General features: G+C 33.9%; 1 protein-coding gene across 1 annotated transcript in view; it reads left to right on the forward strand.

Moving 5' to 3' along the window:
- The window catches only part of TRIM23 (tripartite motif containing 23), a 31,820-nt gene extending 18,209 nt beyond the window's left edge, over positions 1–13,611 (forward strand). The window contains exons 7-11 of the mRNA XM_081053976.1: positions 2,025–2,159; positions 6,428–6,557; positions 7,094–7,204; positions 8,416–8,540; positions 10,396–13,611. Of these exons, the coding sequence (XP_080910102.1) occupies positions 2,025–2,159; positions 6,428–6,557; positions 7,094–7,204; positions 8,416–8,540; positions 10,396–10,575 (681 nt within the window). The 3' untranslated portion in view covers positions 10,576–13,611. The remainder of the gene's footprint in view (positions 1–2,024; positions 2,160–6,427; positions 6,558–7,093; positions 7,205–8,415; positions 8,541–10,395) is intronic.
- Positions 13,612–13,631: the final 20 nt, after the last annotated feature.

A 13,631-nucleotide genomic window follows, 5' to 3' on the forward strand; every position in this document is an offset into this window, starting at 1 on the left:
CACAGCAAAATCTAAATGGATTAAATCATATTTACTTGAAAACTTCATAGTATTTTTATATTTACTTTATTAAAAAGTATGTTCGTAGTTCCTGAAATATTTGGAAGTATGTTAGAGTTTCTGAAGAATTGTGTTGAAGTGGCTGATAATGATGTGGTATTATCTCACTATGTTAATGTTAATGAAATTGGGGTCTTTGATTCATTCTTCATATGGACCTGTTAGTTTTGTTCTGGTTTTTGGCCAGAGAACCTTAACTCCAACCAATATTCTTAAAGTTCCTGCTGCAGAGATAATTGAACAGAGGAATGAATGGAACATCACACATTTATTACCAAATTTGAGAATAAAACTTAATCATCCCTCCCCTCCAAGTTCAAGGCATGATGCTGAATGGTGAGGATTTGTTTACTCATTGAGCAAATGTGTATTGAGTGCCTACTAGCTGCCATGTACATTCTAAGTACATGTGATATATCAGTAAACAAAACAAGCAAAAAGCCGTAATCTTGTATAATTAGTGGTCTAACAAGAAGACAATAAACCATAACCATATAAATAAGTAAATTATATGGTATATGAAAAAGTCATAAGACCTAAGGAAAAAAGAAAAGTGTGGAGGCACAGCAGATTGTGTTATTAATCAGGGTCGGGTTATTGAGAGAAAGTGACACTCGAGCAAAGACTCAGAGGAAGAAGTGAAGGAATTAATTCAAGCCCTACTGGGAGGAAGGACATTACAGCCTAGGAAATGGTTAGAGCAAAAACCCGAGGGTAGCATGCCTGGTGTCATGTCTGGTGTGTTTGAGGAACAGAGAAAGAGGTCACGGTGGTGAAGGAGCAGGTAATGAAAGCTGAAATCAGAGGTAAGAGGTAAGAAGGAAGGACTTCAACTTTTACCAACTGGAATGGGGAAACCATTGTGGAGTTTTGAGCACAAGAATGACTTGATTATACTTTTGAAAAGGATCATTTAGCTGATGTGTAAAAACTAGGTTGAAGGAGGACAAAGATGGAAGGAGTTTATTGCTTAGCAGGCCGTTGTAGGATTCCAAGTGAGAGAGAATACTTGAATAGTGGGGGATAGAAGTGCCCAGATTCTGGATATCTGATAGGATTTGTTGACAGATCGTATGTGGGGCGTTAGGGAGGAGAAGGCAAGACTGGCTTCAAGGTTTTTGTTCTGAGCAACTGGAACAATGCAATTGCTATCAACTAATGTGAATATGCAACAGTGATCAAAAACCAATACCACCCCTGCTCTCATGGAACTTACATATTGTTGGGAGATCTCTGTGTTATGAAGAATAAATCGGCGTATGTATTGAATATCTGGAATAATATTTAAGAAACTGGAAAGTGCTTGACTTTCGAGGAAAGGACCTGGAGATCTAGAGTGAGAGGGAGGCTTGTCAGTTTGACCTGTAGTCTTTTTAAAGTTTTAAACCAATACATGTATATCTTAAATTATTTTAAAAACATTTTATAGAAGTACAACATACATCCAGAAATGTGTTCTTAAGTGACTGACTGAATTTTCAGACTGGACATTACTATATAACCAGTACCCAGATCAAGTGATAGGACATTACCAGCACCCCAAAAACCCCTCAGGCTCCCTTCTGGTAACTACATGCCTTTTCCCCCAAAGATAAACCGCTATCCTGATTTCTAATGCATACTTTATTTTTGCCTATTTTGGTAATTAATATAAATGAATCGTACAGTATGAAGTCTTCATGTCATTTTTTCTTTTACTCTGTATTATGTTTGTAAAATTCATATCACATCGAATTGTGGTCCATTCTCATAAGTGGTATATTATGTTGCATTTGTGAATATACCACTGCTTATTTATTCATTCTTTTGTTGATATGTTCTTAAATTATATATTAATCAAATTTACATTTAAGCTAATTCTGAATACAGTAATGTTGAAAGAGGTTTTCTTGAGTTTTGATGATACCTCTTTTTTCCTTATTTCTTTAACATGTTTATAAGAAATACTGTCTTCTCTTTCCTAGGATGATTGTAGAGTTGTCTTGGCAAAACAAGAAATTACAAGGTTACTGGAAACATTGCAGAAACAGCAACAGCAGTTTACAGAGGTTGCAGATCACATTCAATTGGATGCCAGCATCCCTGTGACTTTTACAAAGGTAATGTACTGTACTTCATTTTTAGGTTTGTTTCGTGACAGATCATAATTGTTTACATTCCATGATAATCAGCTTGAAAAGATAAGTAAGGAATTCATGAATCATAGGTTTAAAAAAAACAATAAGCTTTTATTAGGAAAGTAAAGAGTGGTATAAGGAATCTCCCTGTACCCATCACTCACTTTAACACTGAAAAACTTTTAATTCCATCTCCCCCTTACCCATACCCCTTTCTATCTGCAGTCTCCCAGGTTATTTTGAAATAAAGGCCAACACATTTTATCCCAACACCATATCATTTCATCTATGAAATATTTTTGTGTATATTTCTAAAAGGTAGACTGTTTTAAAAAACAACAAAATACCGCTATCACAACTAAAATATTAAATAACAAATAATATCCATTATCCAGTTAGTATGCAAATTTCCCAGATTGTTAAAAAAATTTTTTTTTAAGTTCCTTTTTTGAGGCAGAATCCAAACAAGGGCTGTATATATTTTGGTCTCTTTTAAAGTGGATCCCCCGTAATTTAAAAATTTGTGTGTTCCATTTTGCTTTCTATTTTTAGGGACTTTTTTTTTTTAATTTAATGTTTGTTTGTAATTATGTGAAACATTTACATGATCCAGAGTCAAATCTATAACGCAAGGTTCATTCAGAGCAGCTTAGCTTCCATCCCTGACCCCTCTACCTTTTTTCTCCCTTCCTCATAGTAACTGATTAAGAATTTTTTCTTAGTTTTATTTATCATTTAAAAAAGTATAGAGAAATATTTTTATATATTTATTTGCACACTCTCTACATTTAAAGGTAGAATACCTTACATATTTCTGCACCATGCCCTTTTCACTTAAGTGTATGTCCTGGAGAACAAAGTATACAGTGACATTTTCTGTTCCTTTTTTACAGTTGCAACATACTTTGTTGTGAGGATGTACCACTTCTTTTTTTATTGTGGCAAAAAACACATAATATAAAATTTACCATCTTAACCATTTTTAAGTGCACAGTTAAGTATGTTCAAATTGTATGAAACAGGTCTCCAGAAATTTTTCATCTTGCAAACTGAAACTCTATACCTTATAAACAGTAACTCCCTTTTCCCGCCACCTGACCAGCTCCTGATAACCACTATTCTACTTTCTGCTTCTTTGCTTTTGACTACCCTAAATAGCTCATGTAAGTGGAATCATACAATGTTTATCTTTGTGTGACTGGCTTATTTCATTTAGCATGATGTCCTCAAAGTTCATCTATGTCATAGCATGTAACAGAATTTCATTGAGTTTTAAGACTAAATAATATTCCATTGTTTGTATATATCACATTTTGTTTATCCATTCATCCATCGAAGGACATTAGGGTTACTCCCACCTCTTGGCTATTGTGAATAGTGCTGTTATGAACATGGGTGTGCAAATATCTCTTTGAAACCTTGCGTTCAATTCTTTTGGATATATATCCAGAAGTGGGATTACTGGATCATATGGTAGCTCTATTTTTAATTTTCTAAGGAAATGCCATACTGTTTTCCATAGTGGTTGTACCATATTATAATCCCAGCAACAGTGCACAAGAGTTCTAATTTCTCTACATTTTTTACCAACACTTTTTTTTTTGATAGTTGCCATCCTAATTGGTGTGTGGTGATAGCTCATTGTAGTTTTGATTTGCATTTCTCTGATGATTACTGATGTTGAGCATCTTTTCTTACGCTTCTTGGCCATCTTATATCTTCTTTAGAGAAATTTTGTACAAGTCCTTTGCCTATTTTTTTATTGAGTTACTTGATTTTTTTGTCAAATTGTAGGAATTTTCTTATATATTCTGGGTATGAATCCATTATCAATCCATTGCAAATATTTTCTCCCAATCCTTAGGTTGCTCCTTCACTCTGTCGACTGTCCTTTGATTCAAAAAGTTTTTAAGATTGGTATAGTCCCATTTGTCTGTTTTTGCTTTTGCTGAGTGTACTTTTAGTGTCACATCTAGGACTTCTCAAATCTTTTCTGGGGTGTATTTTCTCTGGGTTTGTGTGTGTGCTTTTATTTTTCTTAAATTCTCTAAGCTGCTTGCCCCTACATTTTCTCAGAAACTAGCAATCTCTCATTCTCCATGGTGTCTCCCTGTGCAACTGCAGCTCCAACCTGCCATGTTCTTGCCTCTTTCTAGTGGCTTTCAAATTATGCCACTAGTCTCTAAGAGGTCCAAGTCAGGTAAGACAGAAACCAGTCCCTAGGGCAGACCCCAGAGAAGCCAGAACATTGGACGCTTAATCCATTCTTTTGTTTCATCCCTAGGAAGAAATGCGGTATGGGAGCTTTCCTCCTGGCTGTGCCAGGTCGGGGCAGGGGCTAAAATGTGTGTGCAAAATTCTGTGAATTTTCCTACCCATTTTGGTGGAATCCCTTCCTACTTTTATGGTATCCGGGTTGCTGTAGCTTTTCAACTTGTCTCTAGAGTTCTCACAAAGGTATTCAGGTCCACATATTTTTTCTGAGGGTCAGGACTGTACTGAAGATACGGATGGTAGTTGAAGCACATGGAGTAAATGAGAATACATAGAATGAGAAGCAGGCCTCATATAGATTCTCAAAAATACCAACATTGGGCTGGCCCGGTGGCTCAGGCGGTTAGAGCTCCATGCTCCTAACTCCGAATGCTGCCGGTTCGATTCCCACATGGGCCAGTGGGCTCTCAACCACAAGGTTGCCGGTTCGACTCCCGCAAGGGATGGTGGGCTGCGCCCCCTGCAACTAACAATAGCAATTGGACCTGGAGCTGAGCTGCACCCTCCACAACTGAGACTGAAAGGACAACAACTTGAAGCTGAACAGAACCCTCCACAACTAAGATTGAAAGGACAACAACTTGACTTGGAAAAAAGTCCTGGAAGTACGCACTGTTCCCCAATAAAGTCCTGTTCCCCTTCCCCAATAAAATCTAAAACAAACAAACAAACAAAAAAACGAATATTAAAGAGGTAGATAAAAGGAAAACGAGAGGGAGCATCTAAAAAGGTAGAATGAAAACTAGGAAACTTTTGTATCATAAAAGCCAAGAAAAAAGTGCTAAAACAAGGAGGCAAAATGATAATTGATGACACTTATATAGCAGTTATTATATGCCAGGAACTGTTGTAAGGACTTTTATATGTATTGTTAAAAATTAATACTTGCAAAAATCCTGTAAGTTTGGTACTATTTTCATCCTCATTTTATAGATGTGGGAAGTGAAGTATAGAGGTCATGCAGCTAGTAATATATATACAAGTATGTTTATTGCAAGTATGTTTATTATTTGTAATATTAAAAAATCAGAGCTAACCTAACATCTGTCAATTGGAGATTGGTTAAATTGTGGTTTATGAAATATAATGAAACAAAAGAAAAAGGTAGTTCGTTATGTTTTGAAATGAAAGGATTCCATAATATACTGTTGAGTGTAAAAGTTACTGTTTCCCTGAAAATAAGACCTAGCCAGACCATCAGCTCTAATGCGTCTTTTGGAGCAAAAATTAATATAAGACCAGGTATTATATTCATTATATATTATATAAGACCCAGTCTCATATTAAAATATATTAAGACTATATATTAGACTATAAAATAAGACTAAATATATTATATAAGACCCAGTCTTATTTTAATATTTTTTAATATAAGACTGGGTCTTATATTAATTTTTGCTCCAAAAGATGCACGAGAGCTGATGGTCCGGCTAGGTCTTATATTTGGGGAAACACGGTAGTTGCAATATGTATGGTTTTTTATTAATTTAATTGTTTTTAAAAGTGTATTTGTTTTGTTTGTATATATTAACCAGTATGTGCATAGCAAAGTGGAGAGATATACATGAAATTGTTAACTAGATATTTCTGGGAAGAGCAGCAATTTTCATTTTTAATTAATATATTTATTAATATATTTAGCACAACATAAAGATCTTATTTAAAGAAGATTGAATTGAGCTAGAAAACCTGGTAAAATTAAGTGGGTGTATTTTTCTTTATTTACTTGTATATAAAAAGTAGTCCGTTTTACTTAAGGGATTTAACAATAATAAGTGATTGTTTTCTCTGAGAAGATCAGATTCAGGGTATTTTAGGGACTACAACTCAGATTTCAGTTGGTTGAGGGATGAGTAGGAGAGAAGGCAATAATTAACCGAGACATTTTATTTTTAAAAAAGTGTAACTCCTAAGGCTTTCTAACTCCATATCAAAATTAAAAGTTTTTTTTTTGTTTTGTTGTTTTTAAATTGTAGGACAATAGAGTTCACATTGGACCAAAAATGGAAATTCGAGTTGTTACATTAGGATTAGACGGTGCTGGAAAAACTACAATTTTGTTTAAGTTAAAGCAGGATGAGTTTATGCAGCCTATTCCAACAATTGGTAAGTATGAGTATTGCTTTTTACCTTAATAGACGTTTTATGGACAAAACCTAGCTTACAGCTGAGTTCTTTAGGTCTTGTTTTATGCCATTTTGGGATGGAGATGGGCTTTTTTCTGGCTCTGAGACACCAACGATTCAGAGGAAAAATGATAGATTCAGTGGCTGTGGGGTTGAAATGGGGATTGTGGGATAGTAAGGAAAAGAGTATTGGTAAGACAATTGGAAGGAATAAATTGGTGACCCTGGCTGAGGGTTAAGGGTGAGGGGGTAGCAGTAGTGCAGAGTTGGCAGGAACCTGGGTTTCCAGGTCCCATGGACCCTGGTAGAGATTTAGACGGCTAACAGCTGATGAAGGTATAGTCTCCTTGTGTGGGTTTATTAGGAATGGAGTTGTTTGGGCAGCAGTAGATACTGCTGTATGAAGATAATTTGTAAGTGACAACTATAATATAAACAAGAGGTTGCCTTGTGTTTGGTGTGTCATTCACTGTAGATATAAGTTCAGCATTAAAGTGACTTTTTTTTTAACAACAGGTTTTAATGTGGAAACTGTAGAATATAAAAATCTAAAGTTCACTATTTGGGATGTAGGTGGAAAACACAAATTAAGACCATTGTGGAAACATTATTACCTCAATACCCAAGGTAAGAGGCAAAAATGACATCTTAATTTTTCAGATTTTTAGGATGCTACTTTTCAGTATATTGATTTAATTAGTAAAGTTGACACTTAAGCTTTGATTAAATACTGATTATACCTTTAAATATGGGAGGCCAGCCACACATAATTTAAAAAAATGAAAGTAGAAAGACTGGGATATATACTTGGGTATCATAATTACAGCATAAAAACAATACCTAGCTTATATATGTGGGCAGTTAACAGTACTTACCTCTCTCTGCTCTTAACAGTTAATTATTAGTGTTTATGTGAATATGATCACTGGCAACATTGTGGAGTATTGTACTATTTGTGGTATATGGTTCTGCTCATTTCAGTTCAACATTTATCCCATTATAATATCTCAATAGCTCCATTTCCATTTATCATTGTTATCTGCGGAAGAACCTACAGTGGTATGCTTTTGACCAAAATGTTTTACATCACATATATTCCATCTAGAATTTATTAACCTTTGGCACCCATTTTACACTTTTGCCTCCTATACCCCAAAATGAAGCTTACATTTATTGCCACCTGTTCCATTTGCCATTCTACTTTCCATTTAGAAGAGAAACTAGATAATTGTTTTTATTTTAGGGCTTTTGTTGTTTAGTATGAGCTAATGATTAATGGCAAAAAAAAAATGGCATTTTGATCATGAGGAAAGGTTGAAAGTCTGTGGATGTTTAGCTACCATAAAGTAGCTGGAAAGATTTTAGAAGAGTATTAATTCAATAGATATTTATGTTTCTGCTGTGTGTTTTGAGTAGTCTATGTGGAAAGTGCTCTCCTAGGCACCTAAAGAGAGTGCTTTGGAGAGATAAAGATGGTGATTTATTTTTAAAGGACTATCTTTTGGTAAAAGAAGTAATCAAAAGACAAGTAGCATCAGTAGGTAGATCACAAGAAGTACATTTTCATTAATTAAAATATTGATATACACAACTTATGTTTGGTAGAGCAAGTGTTATAGATACTGTTGTAGATGGGAATTGAAAGCTGAAAAATACGTGAACTACTTGAGATCATACCATTAATTACTGCTAGGTGCTCCTATAAGAATGAGCAGCCTTTCTGTGAAAATAGTGATGGTAGACTATCCAAAATGTAGTAATGAGAGCATTAAAATATTTGGTCCATTTACTGAAAGTAACAGGTGACTAACTGAATATTTTTATCGTTTTTTTGGTAGCTGTTGTATTTGTTGTTGATAGCAGTCATAGAGACAGAGTGAGTGAAGCACACAGTGAACTTGCAAAGTTGTTAACGGAAAAGGAACTCCGAGATGCTTTGCTCCTGATTTTTGCTAACAAACAGGTAACCCATCTGTATTTCAGAATACTTACTTTAGTAGTTTTGTGCATTCCATATCATAAGGTAGTTGGAATGATTTCAAGGGAAATAATTAGTAGATATTAATGAAGTTTCTGCTGTGTCTTGAGTGCAATCTATGTGGAGAGTGCTGTGCTTGGTACCTTGGAGTATACTAAAAGAAACAAAGTAGTTGATGCTCACCAGAAACTCCCATGTATTAGGTTGGTGCAAAAGTAATTGCGGTTTAAAAGGTTAATAATTGCAAAAACCGCAATTACTTTTGCACCAACCTAATATGTATATGAGTAAATGTGTAAGTGAATCTATATGAGATTCTAATACAAAAAAATGGTAACTTCAGTAATATTAACAAAGTGTTATGGGAAATGAAGAGAGTAGTTCTAAAGGTGGCATCTTGGATGATTTGTGAAAAGTAGGATTAGAGTTGAAATTATAAGTTAAAAATACAGATAAGACTTCGAGTCAGTATGTGAAAGAAAGAATATTGTAACCAGAGATAATTTATACACACACACACACACACACACCACACACAACTATATCTGTCTGTACACATAGCTATAAATATATATATATATATATATATATATACACACACACACACACATATATACATATAACGGGGGTGCCAAAAACATGTACACATTTTAAGAGACGTTATTTGTGTATTACTTTTCGAAGTTGAGTTGAATTACTGTAGCAATGTGTAGTATGATGTTTGCTCAAAAGATGGCGTTAATCAAATGAATGCGAGCATCACCATGCGACAGGCAGGACAGTCAAAGAAAATGGCAGAAGAATAGTTGTCGTTCGAGGAGCGCAAGACCATTTTGAAATGGTATTTGAAATTCTAGAACATTGTGGAAGTACAGTGACTATGGAGGCATATATGACAGAACCTCCAACAGGCCTAACAATTGCACGCATTTGTGATAAGTCTGAGACACATGGTGCTTTGTGTGATGTGCACAAGGGAAGATCCGGGAGGCCTCGCGCAGCAGCCAAGTCCTGCTGCTTCTGCTGTGGCGTTGGAGCGGTTTACACGCTTGCCACAGAAGTCTACTGAACAATGTTCGCTGTAATCAGAAGTATCTAGATGCTGATGGTAACTACTTTGAGCCCCTCTTGTAATTACAGAAGTCAAACGTGACTTGTAGTCATCTTTTGTTATCAGTATATATTGAGTATTACAATTTCAATAGTTTCGTCCTTTCTTAAAATGTAAATACACTTTTTTTGCACCTTTGTGGGTATGTGTGTATATATGTAATAGCACATAAGCACACAACTTCAATCTAAATGGCATAGAACTGATGAAGAAATTATGTTGCACCTACACAATTCAGATGTTAAAACTAATGTGGAAAATCTGTTTGTCCTGATAATGGAAAGACACCTATCTCCAAGAAATTTTCTGGAAAAATATGAGATTATTACTGGTGGTTGTTTCTGGGAAGTAGGGGTGTTTCGAATAGTTTAATAAACTCTTCATTATATACACCCTACATATAAGTCACTTTTCATGATATACATGTTAATTTTTCTTTTAAATTGATGCCTTATAATGACTCCAGCAGTATCATTCAGGCTGCATGGCCTTTGTTGATTTCATTCTAAGGCTATTCTTACCAATTTTATATATTATAAATAAGTAAATTATTTAATCAAAACTAAATTTTTTCCTATTCTTAATCTCAGATTACTGAAAGGTGAATCTAGGTTTTTAACTTTAGGCTTCTGCTAGAATGGTACCAACAGAATTGTATATAAATAGTAATTAGAAAAATGATATTAATAGACTGATTAAAAAAAATTCTGATGTGTATATATCTTTCAGGATGTCGCTGGAGCTCTGTCAGTAGAAGAAATCACTGAACTTCTCAGTCTTCATAAACTGTGCTGTGGCCGTAGCTGGTATATCCAGGGCTGCGACGCTCGCAGTGGTATGGGACTGTACGAAGGGTTGGACTGGCTCTCACGCCAACTTGTGGCTGCGGGAGTATTGGATGTCGCTTGATCTTTAATGCAGCAGTTGTTTCAAGTTTTGTGGTTATTTTGCACATAATATGTTGTATGGAATTCTACATCTTAAATATAGTAATTTAGGATTTGAGTATACATTTTTAAAGAGATGTACATTTGTTTTAAGTTTTCCAGATTATATGTGACCCATATATTGAGAAGTAGTTACAGAGAAAGGATAGCAGAAGGTTTATTCTTACGGACAACTGAGTGCCTAATGGAACCTCTGTGTGAAGCAAGTGAAGCATAACTGTTTCTTTAACTTGCTTTATCACTGAATTTTGGCAGTATTTAGTAGCAAAAACTGCAGTTACTTAATGAAATAGAATCTACGAACTGCAACTTCGGGTAATGGAATTACTTTTATCTTTAGTATAACAGAATACCTTTAATGCTAAGACTATAAGCTATAGAAAATTAATTTTATACAGTGTTTTATTAAAACTTTCTCCTAAAGCTTTTTGTATAAAACCCAGTGAGTCAGAATGAAATATTATCTAAATAGTCCTGATCGTCAGATTTGTACTAAACTGAAGAACAATTAATAAAACTGTGAAAGTCAGTTATGTTCTAGTTATTCTTCACTTATGAAAGACCCATTTCCAGGGCTGAATCTGGATGTGTTAGTTCCTACAGAGCTCTAAATTGGTCCTTTTACTTTTTCAACATACTTAGTTAGTAGTGTTTCTTTTTAAAATAATATTGCATCCTTAGTGAGAATGACTGTATGTGAAGTGTAGTAAGTTACACATAGAACCAGGGTTGGCTTTACATAAGTGAGAAATCAAAGTGAGAAATCAAAGTAGAAAACTACCTTTAAGAGAAGTCATTTAAATAGTGGAGAATGCTTACTACATCAATTACTATAAAATGCTTTACCCAAATAAGTGCATTTATCTAGACAATAAAACATGATGAAGGCTCTTTATGACAAGACCTTGAAAAGTTATTTAAGAGAAAAAAACACGTCTAAGGAAGGAAATGTTTAAAAAGTTTACATCACATTTATTATGCAGTGTTGTAAAAGTTTAAAATTTTTGTGCTCTTTACTGTTTTTCATTTTTAAAGGATACTTCCTTATTAATGGCAGTACAATTTATTAAACATAGCTAGATTGGGTTTTATGGATTTTTTTAATACTTTTTATATTTTAGGATAAAGTTGAATCTTAAATCTTAGTTTAGCTACTATGTGGACTTTGATGTGTGATGACAAGATGTGACGTTCAGGTGGTACTGTTTTGGTTTAATCTCTTCAAATGTATTTTTGTTTAAAAACAACAAAACTTCTAGAAAACAAAGCATTAAAAAAAGGTCCAGTGGTATGGGCAATGTGTAAATAAGTATATATAATTATGTCGTCCCTTTATTTTTCAAGTAAAAGGTCATGCTGTTACAAGTATAGTTTGTGAGTATAAGTAATACTTGTGAATTAAATTATTTAATATTTCACTGATTGCAATAACTGTGAAAAATAAAGATGGTGTTACATTTGCCTGTGAGCCCTTGAACTGTTTTCTCTACTAGGTCTAACACTAACATGTAAACTTACTTTCCTTGTAAATTATTAAGTTTATTTCACCAATTTTGTTAAACTTTGTAATTCACATTCTTAGCGTAAGTTGTGCTTAGACCTAATTGTAATGTATATAATAGTGTTTGTGATTTTTTTTTTAAGAAATATTTTTTTCAGGCTCTTACTACTATTTGTGGTTGTATTCTTTCACTAATTATGATTGTGCTAGTTCCCTCTGGGAAACATCAAATTTAAGAATGAGAGAGACATTTTAAATATATTCTATTAGGATTTACTTCCTAGCTCTGAATTTCTGTATTAAGCCTAAATATTACTGTATGATTTATATAAAGCAGGTTTTTCAAGTGTATAGCCCTGGTCTGTAATTCTGGAATGCATTATAAACACCAGAAGCCACTATTTGCATTATGCATTTGACTAGCACAGACAGCAATAAAATGTTAAAATTTTAAAGAAGTTCTATTATTCTAAAAATTCTTTTTCTTGAACCATCTATCTTGTAGTAGTGCTACTAGCCAATTCAAAGTCTTATTTGTGCTGTGGCTAGAGAAACTATAAAATAAAATAGGATAGGCTCACATGTCAAATTTGAGATGTAGTTTAAGATTTAGAAATAACTTATTCTGTATTTTTAATGTAAGTCATGTTTAAATGAGTATTGTAACTAGTGTTTTGAAAGGAGCTAAAATTTTGCATTGAGCAAAGAGGAACTCTTTTTAAATTTAACCTTGTTTCATTTGAGAACAGCATTTTAAATAACCATTTTGGAAAATGGCTTGGAAAATGTAGCTGTCGTCTGTGAACTAATATTGCTAAGAGAAAGACTTATGAAACATTGGGATACTTCTCAATTTGCAAAGTAGTAATAGGGAAGAAGATAGTGTTACCTGTTCCCTAAATGAATGAGTGAAAAGGACTAATGAATAAGCATCAGATGGTATCTTGCTAATAATTTAAAGCATGCTTAAAAAAGACATCTGGCAATTTATGTGTTTAGGTCTAATGATTACATTAAATTTGTGACATGGAATGGAAAAGTTCATTAATTGAATATGATTTTCACTCAAAACAAAATATTTTGAGGGAATGAGGCATCACCACCACTTGGTGGCAGTATTACCAAAAATTTAAGCGTGTAGGAATGAATAAATTTCTAGCTAGGTAAGTATAAACACCTAAAATTAGGAAGAAAAGGTAAATGTCACAGTGAAAAGTTATTTTATGTTCAACTTTAAGTTGTTTTTAAAAGAAGGACACAATTTTACTTTAACGTAGCACAATTTAGCATATCCTACCATTACACAAGAGTTTGTGGTACAAAATAAATAAAGGAAATAATCCTGCTGATCAATAAAAGGAAAAGTGTAAGCTGAGATTTAAAGCATAAGAATGTGAATTCCCTAAACAAGTCTGTTAAACATGTTCCTCTTTTAAGTTCTTGAAGAGTACCTCTGGAAGCTAGAAACAGTAGTTCTTAATAGTTACAAAGTAAGTTATGAGGATAAGTGAAGAAGA

Source organism: Rhinolophus hipposideros (assembly GCF_964194185.1).
Source record: "Rhinolophus hipposideros genome assembly, chromosome: 7".
NCBI lineage: Eukaryota > Metazoa > Chordata > Mammalia > Chiroptera > Rhinolophidae > Rhinolophus > Rhinolophus hipposideros.